Here is a 17,258-nt window from a genome sequence, read left to right as displayed (position 1 = left end):
TTCTTTGTTGGCCTCACGTTTGTAACATGCCGTTCTCAGAAAGTGGAAACACTCATGCAAACGGATGCTTAAATAGTAGCAAGATGTTTACGTGATTTGACGTGGAAAGTTATCTTTATCAGTAGGAATATGTCTTTCACGTCATTTTATGTTAAAACATCATTCTGTGATAACTATTGGGGGAAATCAGCAGGAATACCCATGCTTCGAGTAAAGCTTTCAAATTGTATCTGTATTATTCTGGCATCAAAGGAGTGTTTGTCGCTGATGGTTGAATGTTCTCCAAATGTAGAATTGACGCGCTTAGAAGGAAAGCTCTGTAACCTTTCGCCTTAATTTATAATATAAAGAAGAGAAGGAAAGCGTTGTTTAAAAAAAACACAAATCTAATTTTACAGAAAACACTACCACTATTAACTTTCATTGATCAGTGAAGGGGAGCGAAGCTAAGACCACCGAAAGTCTGAAGTCCGGCTTTAGCCGGACATGTATGTTTATAAAATAGTCATGTTGTTTAAAAAAACTGACTGAAGGAAGTCAACACTGATAGTCAAAATTACTCTACTCCTTACCAAGCGGCTACCCACGGTCACGTTAATAACTAAGAGAATTTCTTACTCCACTTTGACAGGATCACAACTTTATGACCTGTGATTTTTGAATAGAAATGATTTTGTTTTTTGCGAAATTAGAGGATATTACCACTTTTTTTCAACAAACCGTAAAATGTTCATTTATGATCTTGTTGTAGGATTGAGAATATAAAGTGTAGCCCTTTTCTTAAATATTAATACTTCGGTGAACACCATCCCAGCAAAGTGCATGCCAGAAGAAATAGAAGAAAGTGGCGGTGAAATATGTGAGGAAGAAGTCTGTTTAGATACAACTACGGATTGGAGATATAAATTAAAGGTAGGAACACAAATCCCGCTTCTTGAAGGATTGTAGCCATGAAAACACTTCAGAAATTATTTTTTGATTCGCAGAGTGTACAACTATCTTCTGGCTTACAGAGTAGCGCTTCGTAACCCTTCGCAAAAAACTTTTTTGTTCCGGACGCTCCTTCATTTCCCGTGTGTTTTTATATATTGCGTAAATATTGTGATGAAGATACATATTTGTTAAGTGACTAAGGACATTTTTGAGCGTCTGTGGAAAAGGGGCAGTAGCAATGGCATTTGCAACACGTATTGTGGTAACAGAGTCTTGTTTCTTTTCTTTCATCGTTAGAAAAATGCTGTACGAAATGTTAGTTAGGAAAATTGCTCGAAACGGTGACCAAAAGTAAAAAATAACACACGAAGCACTAATGACAATGTATTTACTCATGTTTTCATTTGAAGAGGTTCACAGTTGTGTCATAAACAGGAACAAGAAAAGGGAAAGTTTACTACAGTTCTGCCTAGACTTCAAAGATCACCAGTGTTTGCCTGGCCAATCCAATCCAGAACGTCAGGAGCCTTTGGCCAGCTTTATGGGGAGGAAGGTGGAGTCTCAAGAAGATGGCTCACCAACATTTGCCATCCTGGAGCTGCTAAGCACCACTATGAGTGAATGAAGTTTCATGACAAGGAGGAACTTTCAATTCTAATAAGGTGAGATTCCAGTTAAGTAGTAATTGAGTCAGCGAGAATTCAGTTTAGACGGAAAGAAGTGTAATGGTAACTAAAGCACCGGCGCATATGTACTTATAACACACAATACATGAGTTCGTATAGAATTTTCTATACGGATCTATTTTGCGCGGAGATTAGAGAAATCATGCAAATTTTCTGTCACGTTGACGACGAAAATGGAACATTACATGTAAATATCCAAAGATTTGGAAAATAAAAATGAGCCAAGAGATGCGGAGTCCAAGCGATACAGTTTAGACAGACCGGAGAAGTAAAACGGTGAAAAAAAACTTTAAAAAAAACTAGACCAACACTGTCTAACACAGACATATCAGTGCCGTCGCTTAGAAATTTAGATTGTTTGCGAAGAGGGAGCGATTGCTGATGCGAATTTTCCAATGAATCATCTTCTTCTTTTCTATTTGTCGCAAAAAGAGGGCTCCACAATATTGTGCATCCTAGTATTTCTCAAGAATATAATTCAGCTAGCGCACATGTGTAAATTGCATTAATTTTTTCTGGAAGGAGTGAGTTTGTTTTGGAAGGTCCCATTGTCTTTACGTAATCATGAGAAGCCGCATAGGTGTTTAATTTTATCAACAAAACGAATCGCTACAGCCATCGGATATGAAGTATTAAAGTGTTAATGAGATGGGAAATCAGAACAATGCATAGTGTTTAATGCCAGCGAGTAAGAATATTTAAGAGGTAATCACCATGGAGACAGAAGCACAGCACAGTGGTTGTTACTAGGATGATGATATTTCTAATATGAGTGAATGAAATATTAATAAATTTATTTGCTTGTTACCAAATAAGGGATTAAATAGATTTAGCTCGGATAATAGCAGTGGAAGTATAAGTAGTATACTGCAACACCAATCAGCTATTCGATGATGTTTATGGATTCTAGCGGCTTGAGCACACAAACACATTACTCAGATCCATAACAGAAGTGAGGATTGATTTTATTGTGCGCACTCGAACAAAACTCATACGAATAGGTGTTTACGTTCGTTCTGGCTGTTATTCTATGTAATAACGGGCTTATTCTGTAATGTGTGTGTCCTTCACGAAATTCCACAAAGCAGTGAGACAGGTCAATCGACGTAGTATTTTAAAGTATCGACGCCAGAAAGCTATAAAATGGAGAGCGACGGGTCCCACGGCGTCGAATCGGTGTTCCGACGGAGAGAAAGCCATAAGATGGGGGTTGCCTTGTCCAACGGCGTGGAATTACTGCATCATAGTGCAGCAGTATCGCGCAGTTACTTCGTGTGGATATCGCAAAAGGTAAATGAGACGCTGCAACCGTTTCGTAGCCTGGCCGCTGCCCGTTTTGTGTTTCACCTCTATGACTCATTTCCCAACACATTTGCTGCAAGTCGGTAGCATGCCTTCCTCAGAAAGTGGAAACACAAATGCATTCGGCTGCTTAAATAGTAGCCAACAATTTACATGGTCTGACGTTGTTAAGCGTTGTTAAGAAAACAGGATTCTAACTTTATAGATGATGCCACCATTAAGTTTCATTGATCAGTGAAGGCGAGCGAAGGGAACACCGCAGAAAGTCTGAAGTTCTGCTTTAGCCGGACGTTCAGACTGGTATGATAATAAAATAGGGAGTAGGGAGAACAAGAAGGAACATGGGAAGATAAAAGGATTGTTGGAACTTGGAGCCCAGACTGATTACTAATAACAAAAAAACGGTATTGATAAGAAGATTTTATGTAGTATATCAAAATGTGATTTCCTTTCAGAGCTACATAGGAAGAACGTTATCTTTAGCAGTACGATGATGTCGTTCACGTCATCTTATGTTAAACATCATTCGTGTGATAACTTTTGGGAAAACAGGAATAAAACCCATATTTCAAGAAGTGGTTACAAATTGTGTTTCTGTTGTACTGGTATCGGAAGAGTGTTCAAAGCTGAATTTTGAATTTTCTCTAAATGTAGAACTGACACATTTAGAATGAATACTATGAAATCCTTCGGCTAAGCTTACTTTTAAAAAATGGAAGAAGAAAGCGTTGTTAAGAAAACAGAATTCTAACTTTACAGATGATGCCACCACTAATTTTCATTGATCAGTGAAGGCGGGCGAAGGGAACACCACAGAAGGTCTGAAGTCCTGCTTTAGCCGGACTTTATGTAGTATATCAAAATGTGATTTCTTTTTAGAGCTACATAGGAAGAAAGTCACTGGAAAGCGTTTCAGAGCTTATTTGGAAGAGTTTTCCACTCTTCTCGCTATGTCGGTTAAGAGAAGAAAAGAAGTTTTCGATATAGGCTTCTTTTCTTTTGCGTTTAGTAAAAATGATGAAGGCATCGAAGCTGCTGGTGAGAGCCGTCGTATGTATGGGAGAAAAAGGAGGGTATGACGTATAGGAGACTTTAAGAATATATTTCAAAGAAAATTTTAGAAACGCAAGTCATCAAGAAACTTATTCAACGACGGTAGGAAGTCGCAGACTGCAACATATAGTTCATTTTTGACTACTTCGTTCTAGTTTCATTTTCTTTTAAGACAAAATTCGGAAGAATCAGATCCATTAAGTATCCCTCTACCCAATAAAACTATGTTGATTTCTTCGTTAAACTATGAATTGAACGGCAGTGAATGGCATATGAAATGCACGAGTCACGACTCCTCCCTCTTTATGAATCAAACCAGTCTGAACGGCCGGCTAAAGCCGGACTTCAGACTTTCTGTGGTGTTTGTTTCGCTCATCTTCATTGATTAACGAAAATTAATATTAGTGCCGTTCTCTGTGAAATTTCTTTCAATAAAATTAAAGACTTGTGTATCTCTAAAAATCTTCCTTCATCTTTTTTTATTATAACTGAAGGCTAAAGGTTTCATAGTCTTCTTTCTTAAAAGCAGCACACGACGAACCTGGGATGGTACGGATTTCAGGTGGAGTAACCGTATACGGGGTCGTAGATTATGGAGACCGGGGTGGTTCCGCTCATCTCTCCCTGGATCGTGTTTGATCACTGCAAGCAGCCGCCCCCTGAATGCTGTTTCGTACGATGTCTTCTGTTGCAGCGCACCACCCTTGCAAAAGTAGCATCCCTTACTGGCTATCGGGGCAGTCCAAATTGATTTTCGACGTATGCCAGGGCGGAGGCGGTGCAAGGGGTGGAGCGTTGCAATAGATGGCGTCGTGCAAAACAACATTCTGGAGGCGGCTGTTTGCAGTAATATAGGGAGAGATGGGCGGAACTACCCCCGTCTCCATAATCTACGACCCCATATACGGATACTTCACTACCTCAGATTCGTGGTATGTTGCCTTTAACGCGTCAGTTCTACATTTGGAGAATATTCAAACTTCAGCTTCAAACACTCCTCACCAATAAATTACTGACAAAATTTAAAAGCATTACTCAAAATGTGGGTTTTTCTCCTGTTTCAACACTACAGTTATACAGTTATCAAAGAAGGATTTCTTGGCATAAAATGACGTGAAAGACATCATCCTACTGATGAAGATAACGTTCCACGTCAGATCACATATACATCTTGCTACTTAAGCAGTTGTTTGCATGCGTGTTTCCACTTTCTGAGGGAGGCATGCTAGCAACCTGAGGTGATCGAAGAAGGAAATAGACACGCGGAGTCATGAAGGTGAAAAGCAACGCAGTGGCCACTGCTATAAAACGACTGCAACCATTTATCTTTTGCAACATGCACACGAAGTTATTGCGCACCATTTCGACGCCGGGTGGACTCGTCGCACCCCCTTTTTTGAATTTCGTGACACACAGACAAAAAACACACACAAACACGGACTAAGCTCGTTATTGTATATTATGATAGGAAGAAAGAACAGAATAAAATTGAATTCACGTCAAACATCAGCGCGCAATTAACGTGATTTGCTCCAAATACGTTCTTCTCCAGTTGATGAAAAAGTAGTTATGCAATCAATAGACCATCTCTATAGCAAGAGTTCTGTATAAGCACAGAAAGCAGAATGTGAGAATAGAAAAATTTTGAATTACGATCGGACCTTAACATTTCAGAACGAAGAGATTAATAATTTGGTATCGTAGGATGTATGTAGTGGAAGATCTCAAAATCACAAAAATCAAAAAACAAAAAAGAAAATTTCATTTAGAAAGTGAGTTTTGCGGTGCACGATTACCAAAATGAGTTAGAAACTAAATTAAAATCATCAAGTTGCAGAAGATGTCCTATAAACACAAGTTAAAAATGCTGGAAAAAGTTGTTGTAGAAGAAGATAGAAAACTAACGTACTCACCAGAGGCAATTTACATAGATGTGTACTCTTTCACGTTCTCGTCTATGAACACATGACACTCTTTTGTGACCAAATTCAAAGCGAAATGGTTGTTTTTCCATAAAAGTGGTAGTTTTCATTTCGTAACGTGAAACTGTATAGGAAGCTCCATGAAGCAATCGATCCACAATCAAAGGGATAATCCCTGTAGCAGAATGAGGTCACACCTGTGATATTCTGTTACGTTGCTGTGTCAGAAAAAAAAGAGGAAAACGAAAAATTTCAACGAACGACTCACGACTTACGCGTCTTTCTAGTACAAGTTTTTGAGAGCTTTTCACCTCCTGCAAAAGTCTGAAATCTTCTTATCTTGCTCACTTTGTGAAGTTGAATAAGCGTCCAATGAACGTTAAAGGGACTGTGTTACGAAGCTGGCGATGTTTGTAGTTCATAGGACTAGTGAAATAGCCTTCTGTGATTCCTTCTCCCTGCGATGCAGTTTGTAACGGGTACTGATACAATGACAATTCGCACCGTGTCTGCGATTGTGCAAGTGGTGCAACCTACTTGAATAATGTTAGTTGGATTGCAAGGTGGATGAACACGTAAGTTCGCTCGTGCGTTCTATTGCGTAACGAATAGCACCGTTGGAGACACTGGATCATATAATTCTGTTTTGCAGTCTTTTTTCTAGATCTTAAAGAACAATTGATCATGATCACTATTGTACTCGTGAACTGCACCTCTACTCATCAATTTTGAATAAGAATGAACCGGAACTGATGTCCATAATTAGTCAACGATTTTACTAATTAATTACTTATTTACTTTTTAATTTAAGTTTAATTTAAGGTTTTTAATGGGACTTTACAAACATTCTCAAAAGCTCGTGGAAACACTCTATTCGCACGCAAGTTGCTTATGTACTAGTCTGTCTGTTCGTTTCGCCCGAACTGATGGAAGGTAAGGAGAAAGCGTACCTGACGAAGCGAAGAACGATTCCGAAATGATAACTCATGCGGACTATTCATTTACTTCTACAGGAAATGAAATCCAGTAGACTCCAGGTGCCGACGTGGCAAGTTATGTAAAAACTAGTCTGAACGCCCGCTTTACGCTGGACATCAAACTTCTTCTGGTGCAAACCTCGTGCCTTTTCACTGATCAGTAGAAATCAAATTTAGCGGCATTTTATGAGAATCAAATTTGTATCTTTTCTAATTACGCTCCTTTCTTCTCAGAAATTTAAGCATTCTCGAAATGATCATGAATTGAAGTGATGATTTCATGGTGTTCTTTCTAAATTCGTCAGTACATTTGGAGAGTATTAAAACTTGATTTATATATATATATATATATATATATATATATATATATATATATATATATATATATATATATCCCCTCGATACTGAAAAATTTGGGAACGTATTTCAAATCATCAATTTTTCTCCTCTTTCTGCTCAACAGTTAGCGCAGAATAACATGCCGACATGATAAGACGTGAAATGACATGAACGTCATCATCGTACTGAAGAAGATAAGGTCCCACGCCAGATCATGTAAACTGCTCGCTACTACTTAAGCAGTGGGTTTCATTCGTGTTGCCATTCCCTAAAGAAAGGATGGTAGCAACCTGATGAGGCAAACGTGTGGTTGAGTACGCAGGAGTGAAATGCAACGCAGGAACTTTCACGGCCATGAAATGGTTCACAACGTTTCGTTTACTACTCACTCGAAATCCTAGCGTACTAGTGCACCGCGGCGCCATGGAACCCGTCACACCTTATTTTACAGCTTTCTGGTGTCGGCGCAGGACCCGTCTCTCTTCATTTTATCGATTTGTGGCGCCAGCACACCTATCTGACGTCGTGAGGACTCATCTCATCTCTCCGCGTTCTGGAATTTCGTTACACAAACAAACAGACACATACACATGGCAGAATAAGCCCGTTATTATATAGCATGATAGAAAAACTACATTGCTGACGACCTTCGCTCTGTATCGGCTAGGAGACTAATTGCAGATTCAGCACAACTTACGTTAGGGAATAAAGCGGAGAAATATTTGTGAAACGAAATCGCCGCAGCGGAGAGGTGATAGGTCAATTACTGTTGCACGAGGAGCCCCACGGGTTCTTACGTTCTAACGATGTAGAATTTCATACCCTTATGAAGGTTTTGAGTTTTCATCGTCTAGCATAAAAAAGTACAAGGATGGCGTGTTTATATAATGATTTGCGAGCTTATGCTTTGTACCAGGGCAGTGTGTTTTTAAACTCACCCAGACCAGTCTGTACCAATTTGTCGACTCCGGAGAGATTGAGGGGTTGGTTGGTTACAGGACGGTTTCGAAATGTTATGATCTGAAACAGTACACGAAGTCCAGCCAATGAGATATTGTCCGTCAACAGCAAGAGTTGCCTTTCTGAAACCCGCTCGGAGTTCTGCTGATATTGAAATCTTTCAACCAAACTTTCTTAAACAACCATTTGAGCAGTTCGACAACAATTAATACTATGTCAATAGGACGAGTTGTATACGGTTCCTTTGTTCCTAATGGCATTTCAGCTCTTATAAAACCTCTACTTAAGATGAATCTCAGAGAACCATTATCACTGAAGAAGCTTTCGGGGACTAGTGAAGTACATTCAAAGCCCCAGAAATTCTATGACGGTCTGTTCGAAAAAGGAGCCATTTATAGGGACTAACTGACACCTTATCTCAATTCAGGAAATAAACAAGGAAGCACTTTTTTTCAGAAACAATAATTTTCCTTCCTATTGCGCTTTGAACTCTCATCGCTTTTCTCTGAACTATAATGGTGTAAAAAAGGTAAGGACGAGTTAGCTGAAGTAATATAACATATTAACAGCTCGGCTTAAATGAGCGAAAATGCGGAAATATGTGGTCGGAGGTTTTCCTGTCGTGCGCGGAAAGTTGGACGATGAGGTGAAGTCAGCTTGACCATAGTGCTAAATTGGGTTGGCCCAGGAAGGAAAAACTGGCCGTGGCAGTTGAACGGCGCAGAAAAAAAATATGTGTCTATCGGGAACCAGTTACGGTGCACTATGGTAATGTTCCTCACTACCTGGGAACACCTTTGGGTAGCTTCATACTGGAAAAAAATCATCGGGAGACTGGAAGAAAGAAGTATGACGAGTGTCGCCCAGGAGTTTGGTATTGTTCACAACATTGTTTCATATAGAGAGTCACCTCTCTATGACCAGTTTATGTATGTATGTAATCTTGCCTCGTGTTTATTGTTATATATATATATATATATATATATATATATATATATATATATTTTTATATATATATATATATATATATCTATATATATATATATATATATATATATATATATATAAAGGTTTAATTACCCAACTTTGAGGTGTGGTCTGCCCCTAGTGGCACAGAAAGTTCTCAGACGGAAAGACCCGCGTGGCAATAGCTGTCAGTATACATTATACCACTCCCTACCTTTCGGCTTATTTCACGTGCATGGGAAGAGGCACTGCTGCCCGAAGGAAAGGAGATGGTCAACCAAGGTCAACCACTCCAGCTATATTGTGCAAAAGCCCAGAAGGGACTCAGGTCCGTTGGCGATGTTCGATGTAGACGCTCATCGTTATCCATAAAAATGAAGAGTGCATCCCTGAAAAGACGCAGGAGGGAAAGGAGTACAGTGTCACAATAACATTGAGCGATAATTTGTACCGTGTTCAAAAATTTGGAACTCGGCACGCCCAGGTAGCGTTACATAGCTTGCCAAAACGACATTAAGCACGGACAGTTGCGTGAGCGGTTGCGGTGGAGCGTAGCGCTTGAGATTGTGTAATCCTCCTATCTCTGCAGATCGCCACAGTCCCACCTCGGTTCCAGCCGCGGCCTCCACCGCACCGCTTCGAGCGCAGCCGCTTCTGCAACTGTGCCTGCTCCATGTCGTTTTGACTCGACTATACCTCCCCACATCAAGTACCTAAATCACCAAACAATCATCTTTGGCAATGTTCCTGAGCGCAGTACGTGTTAACGTCTCTCGTCATAAGCAGATACGTCCAGAATCACTACTCAGACTGAGTCTGCTCTCATCCGAGAAGAGCACGCGGCTTCACTCCTCGTTGGTCCAGTATACCCTTGATACCATCACAAATGGTCCCGCCGATGTATGTTGTCAGCGGAACACAGCGTACTAGTCGTCGGGAAAGGAGATCACCTACACACGTTCGCTATGCCGCTGCAGAGAGTGAGACTGCATCCCTTGTAGATCTGTTAAATGCGATTGCAACTGTATCCGCTGATTGATGAGCCTTTTTTTGCCTGTCGCGACCACCTTCTTTCCTCCGTAACGCATCCCATGCACGTGAGCAAAACCAAAATCCTGAGCTACACTCGTCACAATACGTCCTTCTTCCACTTGTCCGACTATGCTTCCCGTATAACGCGTATATACATAGCTGCAACCAGGAAATAAAACATTAAGCTAAAAAAAACTGTCATCTTCTCATCTCCCTCATCTTTTTGGGGTTTGTTCAAAAACATGAGTTACAACGAATACTGTAGCTTCTTCCTGCTTGTCTTGCTGCTTGTTCAACATTTGTTGGTGTAGTTTTTTAAAATAAATTTTCTGAAAATCCGTATATTTCCTCGCTGTCTTGTTCTGTATTTTTTGCTTCTTTTATCCAATGCTGTGGAACACCTTGAGTACACAAATAAATAAATAAATTTTGATTGTGTTACATTGGCTTTGGCTGCGATGTTTTTTTTTTCACGAAGACAAATTTCTCATCAGCCATTGACTAAAGAAAATACTGCTTCTCCTTGCGTCTATTCTAATAAAAAAAATTCTATAGATTTACTGATGAAGAAAGATGGTGACGAGAAAAAATGTTCAAAGTGGCTTTCTTCAATATTTAACACTGTTCGAAAACGATGTGACGGGGACAATTTAATCATTCAAGATTAAAAGTCTAATTTTCCTCTAACCTCTGTTTTCTTACGGCTCATCACTTTGCTCTACGCACAAATAAAAGGTTGCTCCTCCTAGTTCCTAACCATAAATTACACTTGTCTCTGACGTCATAGCACACAGAAGTATTACCTTCGTCATCAAATAACAGAAAAAAATCACTCATTGCAAAATTGTAGAATTATAATTCACCACTGATTCAAGGTGATTAGAGACGAGAGTGTTTCATTCTCTTTATGCTTCTGTCTAGCAGAATCTGACTACGGTCAGCATACATACAACCTTATTTTGTACAACAAATCAGGCGGGAGCATTAAGGAATTCCAATTAAACACAAAGTCTTCGATTATAGATAGCGGAGTTGTTGGAGCATCTAAAATTTGCTGGAATGGATCTGGTGTTACTCGCCACGGCGTTCATCCTGAAATGACAATAAAGTGAAGTCCTATGATTCACATTTACTAGGGAAATTAAGAGCGCATACAACAATCACAAACGTTCGCTTGGTTTGTTTCATAAAATAAGATTACATTTACGTTTGGATGATTGTTGGAAATCTATTAAAACAATTGTTTGGAACATTTCAACATTTTGACTAGGCTAGTGCGAAATTAACAATATAGGAGAAGAAAAAACGTAGGAGATAACACTGGTACACACAGGTCACCAGTTCGAAAAGATTTGCATGGCAGACGCGACACCTACACGAAGGTCCGGCCTATATTGGCGCCCTCAGCACCCTATCAGCGCAACGGAATTCGCTAATTGATCAATCATAAATCAGCGAATTCGTCAGAGAGGCAGGGACCGCGTTCCTCGCGGATGTGTCGTGTAAGCCAGGTCGAACATGTTTGGCGGGGACTGTATTCACCTCCGCGCAGACGTTTTCAGGGAGAATTCACGGCAACTTTAGAAAAAATTGATATTTTCACACCGATGGACTCCAGCGTCAAGAAATGCTTCACAGTTTTATCGGATCCTTGTCTCTGGGTTAAAGAAAGCTGTTTATTTTTTTCGAATACTTACACAGCTTCATACGGTGATCCAGGTAGAGCACCTTCTCTGTTGCAGAACAGCTGGAAATAAGTCTGTTTTTGAAGGTAATGAAAATTTTCCGGTAGAGAAATTCTCACTGTGCCAAACACCATTATCATGTTCTGGTCATCATCAAAACCGTCGAATCCTGGAAGTTTTTGTTCCTTTTTTGTCGAGTTCCCCTTCGACCATGTTGAATAACCATATGACGTTGTTTTTAAAGCATCGGAAAGTTCAATAGCTTGTAGGAGTTCGTCCTGGAGAAAGCATCAGCAAGTTTATACGGATACTCTGCTGATTTTAAGGTAGCGTAAACTGATGACGTTGAGGTCTCTGTAGGCATATATAGAGATCGGAGTGTAGATTACGATCGTGTCCTCTTTCAATTGCACCTAACCCTCCGCCAAAACGCCTTGGGAAACAGAGGTTTGTTTCTACGAGGTATGTACATTAGTGCACCCTATGCACACAACGTCTATGAGCGAGCGGTCGAAAATCGATGAATTTTCCTCAGCAGACTATCCAAGTAAAACCTATATACAGAAAATGAAAAAAAAGGAAGAAAATGACCGTAGAAATTAAGGTGTTTCTCTCCCCATTTTCAGAACGATTATAGGTAATCGAGCGATGCTTCACCGTATGCTTGCCCACAGAGACCAGAACATTGTCGGTTTCGTGATAAACTACCTTCAAATTTTTCCTGGCTGCTGCAGAAGAAAACTTTTCATTTTTTAGTTTTACTGATAAGTGAGCATGCGCGAATGTAGACTGACATCAGGCTATCGTGAAGTTTTTAATATACTTCTACTATCAGGCGACTCTTTGATATGTTCCGATGCAAACCGAGGACAGATAGTGTGAAAAAGGAACTCAGATGAGCCTCAATTAAGTTGAAAATTCCGAAGATTCTTATTCTTTCAAACGTACTTGAATATCTGGAATGTTTCTGTCTGTATTGCTAAGAAATCCACGATAAATCGAATCCAAACACTGTTTCTGAGCTTCGACATCCATTTGTGGCCAAAAGATCTAGAAAAAGAAAGCGGTAGAAGAAATTAGTGATCAGTTTGTAAATGTTGCATTCGATTGCATTCCTTCATTTGTAACTTAACGCAGCGTTACGTTTGCTGTCTTCGGATGCGTATCATACAAAGACGTAAAGAAGGGATACAAAGAAAAAAATCTCCAACATTTAGATCGATATTTATAAATATTCTTTCGGGAAAAAGAAGTCCGCAACTGAGGTGATCTCGTGGAACGATCTTAATGTTGACAATCGAACAATCGTTGCGCAAGGTCAAAGCACACAACGCAGACCAACAGGGTCAAGCGTGTAGTCTGAAAAACACCCTCCCGAAATTGACCTCCCTCACAGAAGACCCCCTCATCTCATTCTTTCTACTATAGCCGTTCATAAAGCAATGAAAAATTTGTTATAATAAACAGAATGAAAGATAGAAATTGCATAGTGAATAATGCATAGTGAATAATAATGCTTAGTGAATAAATCGGAATAATATAATATAGCAAATACTAATAAATACCATAATAGATATTAATATAAATATAAAGTGTAATATATAGTATAGTATATAGTGTATATAGTAATATATATGCTGTAAGTCACCTTGATCACCTTGACTCCCGTTGATCTTCGAACTGGTCGAGCAAGAGCCAGTAATTCTTCCATTTGTCCCGGTCGCGTGCCAGAGTAGCCCAGTGGATTCTCCTTTCGCGTGGGACACGAAGAGCATCATAATTTTTTTTGAAGGACTTCGTGAAGAAATTTGACCATCGGGTCGGCGGTCTTCCTGTAGTGCGCTTAATATCGCGGGGAACCCAGTCGCTCACGGTTCTGGTCCAACGGTTGTCGATAAAGCGCATCACGTGTCCAGCCCACCTTATTTTACTTTCCTTGGCAAACGCGGCGGCGTCTCTAATCTTCGATCGTTGACGTAGGAGAGAACTTCGAATCCCGTCCCTCACTTGCGTGAAACGGGATACTCCTAGCAACACTCTTTCAATTGCGCGTTCAATGACGCTCACCGCGTTTTCTTCCTGCTTGCGAAATGCCCAGGTTTCCGAAGCATAGGTCAAAGCAGGAGGTACGGTAGTGTTGAAGAGCTGAGCAGGTTGTTCCTGGTCTTCCTCACTACATCCTCGATGCTCTTATACGCTCCCCAAGCCGCTCTTCTCCTACTCCCCAGCTCGGGGGTCAGGTCGTTCATCATGTTCAGTTCCCGACCCAGATAAACGTAGCTGGTGCATTAAAATATGTTCGTTCCGTTGACCGTGAATGGGGCATCCGAGACCCATCTGTTCCGCATGAACATCGTCTTTTGTAGATTCAGCTGAAGACCGATGCATCCACATATTTTATCTCGGTCAGCATTCGTTCCGCTTGGCTGATGCTAGGTGTTACCAGTACGATGTCATCAGCAAAGCGCAAATGGTGTAGCTGCCGACCATCAACCTTCACTCCCATGTCGTCCCATTCCAACTTTCGCATTGCGTTCTCGAGGGTGGCTGTAAATATTTTGGGTGAAATTGTATCACCTTGTCGGACTCCTCTTCACGTCAATGATGATGTTCTTGTAGAATGGCGAAATTCCGGTCGTGAAGTTACTGTATAACTCTCGAAGTACCTTTATGTACTGAGTAGGGACGCCTTGGTTGTCCAAGGCTTCTACGACCGCTTCCGTCTCTGAATCAAAGGCCTTCTTCAAATCGATAAACGTGAGACAGAGCGGCATCTTGTACTCTCGTAATACCTTGATGAGTTTCGAAACAGTATGAATGTGGTCAATCGTACTGAATCCTTTTCGAAATCCTGCTTGCATGGCTGTCCTTCATCCAACACATTTTCAGTCCTATTAAGGATCGCTCTTGTAAAGAGCTTGTAGATGACGGACAGTAAGCAAGTTGGACAATAGTTGCCAATGTCATGTGGATCTCCCTTTTTATACAAAAACACGGTCTTGTTGGTCTTCCACTGTTTAGGAACCTTGCATTCCGACAGATAACGTGTAAAGAGCCTCGCCAGGGTGTTGATGAGTACTGGCGGAAGGTTCTTCAGTTGTTCTGGTTTTATTCTGTCGGGACCGGGTATCGTACGATTTCTTACCGATAAGAGAACATGTCGTATTTCGGAAGGGAGAACCTCTGGAATGACTTGTCCGTCTTCCCTCAGATGGTGAGGAAGCAAGTGGACATGGCTGTCGAAGAGATCAGAGTAGAAGTCGTAGATGATTTTCTCCACCCCCTTCTCGATGCAATGGCTGTTCCCTTTGGGTTCCGGAGAGCAGTGATTCTCGTCTTGCGACTGGCGAAGTCTCGACGGGCATAGCGGATGCTTTTCGCCGCCTCTGCAGCTTCAGCCAGCACTTTTGCTCTTTTCTCTTTGAGGTCTTCCTTTATCGCCTCTCTGCAAAGCCTTGCGAGCTCGGAGTTTTTGGTTCCCTGCGGCTCGTGCTGCTCCACGCTGGCGTATCAGCTCAAGAGTTTCAAGAGACAGGCGCCTCTTGGTGATTTTAAAACTCTCAGCCTTCTTTGCGCAGTCGTGAAGGTTTTCAACGAGCGGAATCTTCCCAAAAGCCGGCTAACGTAGCGAAGAGATCCCAGTTGAGGATAATCCTGGGATTTCTCCCTCTGAACTTGGCGGCTTTCTCTGCTTTCCTTGTGAAGGAAAATCTTCCTCGAAAGAGGCGATGGTCCGATCACGTATAGAACTTTGGCACAACAGAGACGTCCGTCAGGCAGAACCTTTTGTTGACGATGATGTGGTCTATTTCATTACGGTATCCTCCACCGGGTGACTCCCAGGTCCAGCGTAGAGAGGAGTGCTTCTGGAATTGGGAGTTCTTATGGATGGTCTTAGTCATCATGATGAACTCGGGGAGCTTCTCCCCCTTGTCATTCCATTGTAGGTCGTGGGTCCCGGTGTGAAGTTTCTCCGGCGTTCTTCTTGGCTCAACTTTGGCGTTGAAATCGCCAATTATGACCTTGTAGAAGGCATGATCTTCTCGGTAGAACTTCTCCAGGTCCATACAGAAAGCTTCGACTTCCTCTTCCTCGTAGCTTGATGTTGGGGCGTAAGCGACGAAAGTAGTCAAAGCTGGTGTTGGATCACATCTCATCCGTAGACGTCCGATTCGGGTCGCAAGTTATTCGAAGGAGTCGATGTTCTTTGCCATACTCGTGTTGACGAGGACGCCTACTCCACCAACACCCCTACTGTCGCATGTTCCTAAGAACAGTTCTTCTACAGTAGAGGTAGAAGTTAGTATATTATCCTACGAGTCCGAGATCACAACACGCAGAACATCAAAGACATTTTGAATCACCGCCAAAAGTCCAAAAATGAACAGAAAGGATGATTGCATTGCCGTCACAAACAAAATATTCCCATATCAAGATCTATGCGCGTTTTGATCTAAAGGCGGGCCGTGAAGTCCTTATAAAAAACCCTTGTGGATAAATCACTAATGGCTTTGATTTTTCCAGGCACTGACGAAGGCGATAACGCCGAAACGTTAGCTGCTGTTTAATAAAGAGGATCAATACCAATCTTGGCTAGAGCTCAAGAAAACCAATTAAACACTGTATTTCAACATGCCAAGATTCAAAGAGAGTCGAACATGGGCAATATTCTCATAGTATTCAGAAACAATCTTACTCATTGACAATGGAAACGCACGGTCGAGAGATTGATTCCCGCTGGGATTTTTCTATTTTTGCAAAGTGGAGAAAGTAATACCGACGCAGAACGCATTCTAATGTTTTTTGTTGTTTGTTTTTTTCTAGTAATAATAACAAATTCCTCACTGTCGGATGAAAAATGTGCTCTTTGATCTCTTAAATGCTAGATGCAAAAATCACACTTCAGCCTGGGATCGATCCCTGACCTTATAAGTGGAAACAGTGATTGATCAGTGAGTCAGTGATTTCATCTCATTGCGCCATCAACTAGCAATTAATCCTTGCATCAGTGGACCTTTTAATAAAGTTCCTATTATTTCCATTGGTTGTATTGAAAGCGTGCCGAAGCAATGTTCAAGCAACGAAAGAAATGAAGTTTTCCTCCTGCGGCCTCGTAGTACTCAATACGAAGTTAAATTTACTTGGTTCCATTCCTTATAAATAAAATAATAATATTTAAATTTGTAATGCTTATATTAGATGGTTATGACAACAAGCTAAAACCTAGGGAGGATCAAAATTTTTATTTTACAGCGTGCATTCAATTTTTTTTGAACAACTCACTCCGAAGAAAGGTCACGAGGCTTAGCTTGGAACACATTGTATAATTTAAACTCTTTTTCTTGCCTTCGCTCTCATAACCCCTCGCATTTATCTTAACCTCGATGTCCTTCACTTGTTTGG

General features: G+C 40.9%; 3 protein-coding genes across 10 annotated transcripts in view; all 3 read right to left on the bottom strand.

Annotated features, from left to right (window-relative positions):
* RB195_001928 (uncharacterized protein) overlaps nucleotides 1–9,844 on the bottom strand; it is a gene marked incomplete at both ends in the record, with an annotated part of 29,170 nt that extends 19,326 nt beyond the window's left edge. For 2 of the 6 annotated variants that reach the window (XM_064198937.1, XM_064198935.1), the window contains 5 exons: nucleotides 5,888–6,071; nucleotides 6,165–6,210; nucleotides 6,324–6,354; nucleotides 6,434–6,562; nucleotides 6,847–6,884. In XM_064198937.1, the coding sequence (XP_064054818.1) occupies nucleotides 5,888–6,071; nucleotides 6,165–6,210; nucleotides 6,324–6,354; nucleotides 6,434–6,562; nucleotides 6,847–6,884 (428 nt within the window). Of the gene's footprint in view, nucleotides 1–5,887; nucleotides 6,072–6,164; nucleotides 6,221–6,323; nucleotides 6,379–6,433; nucleotides 6,563–6,846; nucleotides 6,898–8,150; nucleotides 8,233–9,772 lie in introns of those variants that run through there. The other 4 variants (XM_064198938.1, XM_064198936.1, XM_064198933.1 and 1 more) reach the window with 4 other exon arrangements.
* A 1,324-nt stretch (nucleotides 9,845–11,168) lies between these two features.
* RB195_001927 (uncharacterized protein) lies at nucleotides 11,169–13,566 on the bottom strand (the record flags this gene model as incomplete). 2 transcript variants are annotated; one of them, XM_064198932.1, is made up of 5 exons in its annotated part: nucleotides 11,169–11,262; nucleotides 11,868–11,917; nucleotides 11,975–12,133; nucleotides 12,804–12,905; nucleotides 13,504–13,566. In XM_064198932.1, the coding sequence occupies 5 exons, from the start codon at nucleotides 13,564–13,566 to the stop codon at nucleotides 11,169–11,171; spliced, it is 468 nt and encodes a 155-aa protein (XP_064054813.1). The 2 variants fall into 2 exon arrangements, with proteins under 2 accessions (XP_064054813.1, XP_013306914.2); XM_013451460.2 differs by lacking the exon at nucleotides 13,504–13,566 and having other exon boundaries at nucleotides 12,804–12,890.
* RB195_001926 (uncharacterized protein) lies at nucleotides 13,509–16,012 on the bottom strand (the record flags this gene model as incomplete). Of its 2 annotated transcripts, XM_064198931.1 has the most annotated exons (5): nucleotides 13,509–14,042; nucleotides 14,236–14,402; nucleotides 14,522–14,580; nucleotides 14,648–15,241; nucleotides 15,639–16,012. In XM_064198931.1, the coding sequence occupies 5 exons, from the start codon at nucleotides 16,010–16,012 to the stop codon at nucleotides 13,509–13,511; spliced, it is 1,728 nt and encodes a 575-aa protein (XP_064054811.1). The 2 variants fall into 2 exon arrangements, with proteins under 2 accessions (XP_064054811.1, XP_064054812.1); XM_064198930.1 differs by lacking the exon at nucleotides 13,509–14,042 and having other exon boundaries at nucleotides 14,224–14,402.
* Nucleotides 16,013–17,258: the final 1,246 nt, after the last annotated feature.

This window comes from Necator americanus, chromosome IV (assembly GCF_031761385.1).
Source record: "Necator americanus strain Aroian chromosome IV, whole genome shotgun sequence".
Classification (NCBI taxonomy): Eukaryota; Metazoa; Nematoda; class Chromadorea; order Rhabditida; family Ancylostomatidae; genus Necator; species Necator americanus.
The sequence above is the reverse complement of the archived record's forward strand: the minus strand, read 5'-3'. Positions and strand labels throughout refer to the sequence as shown.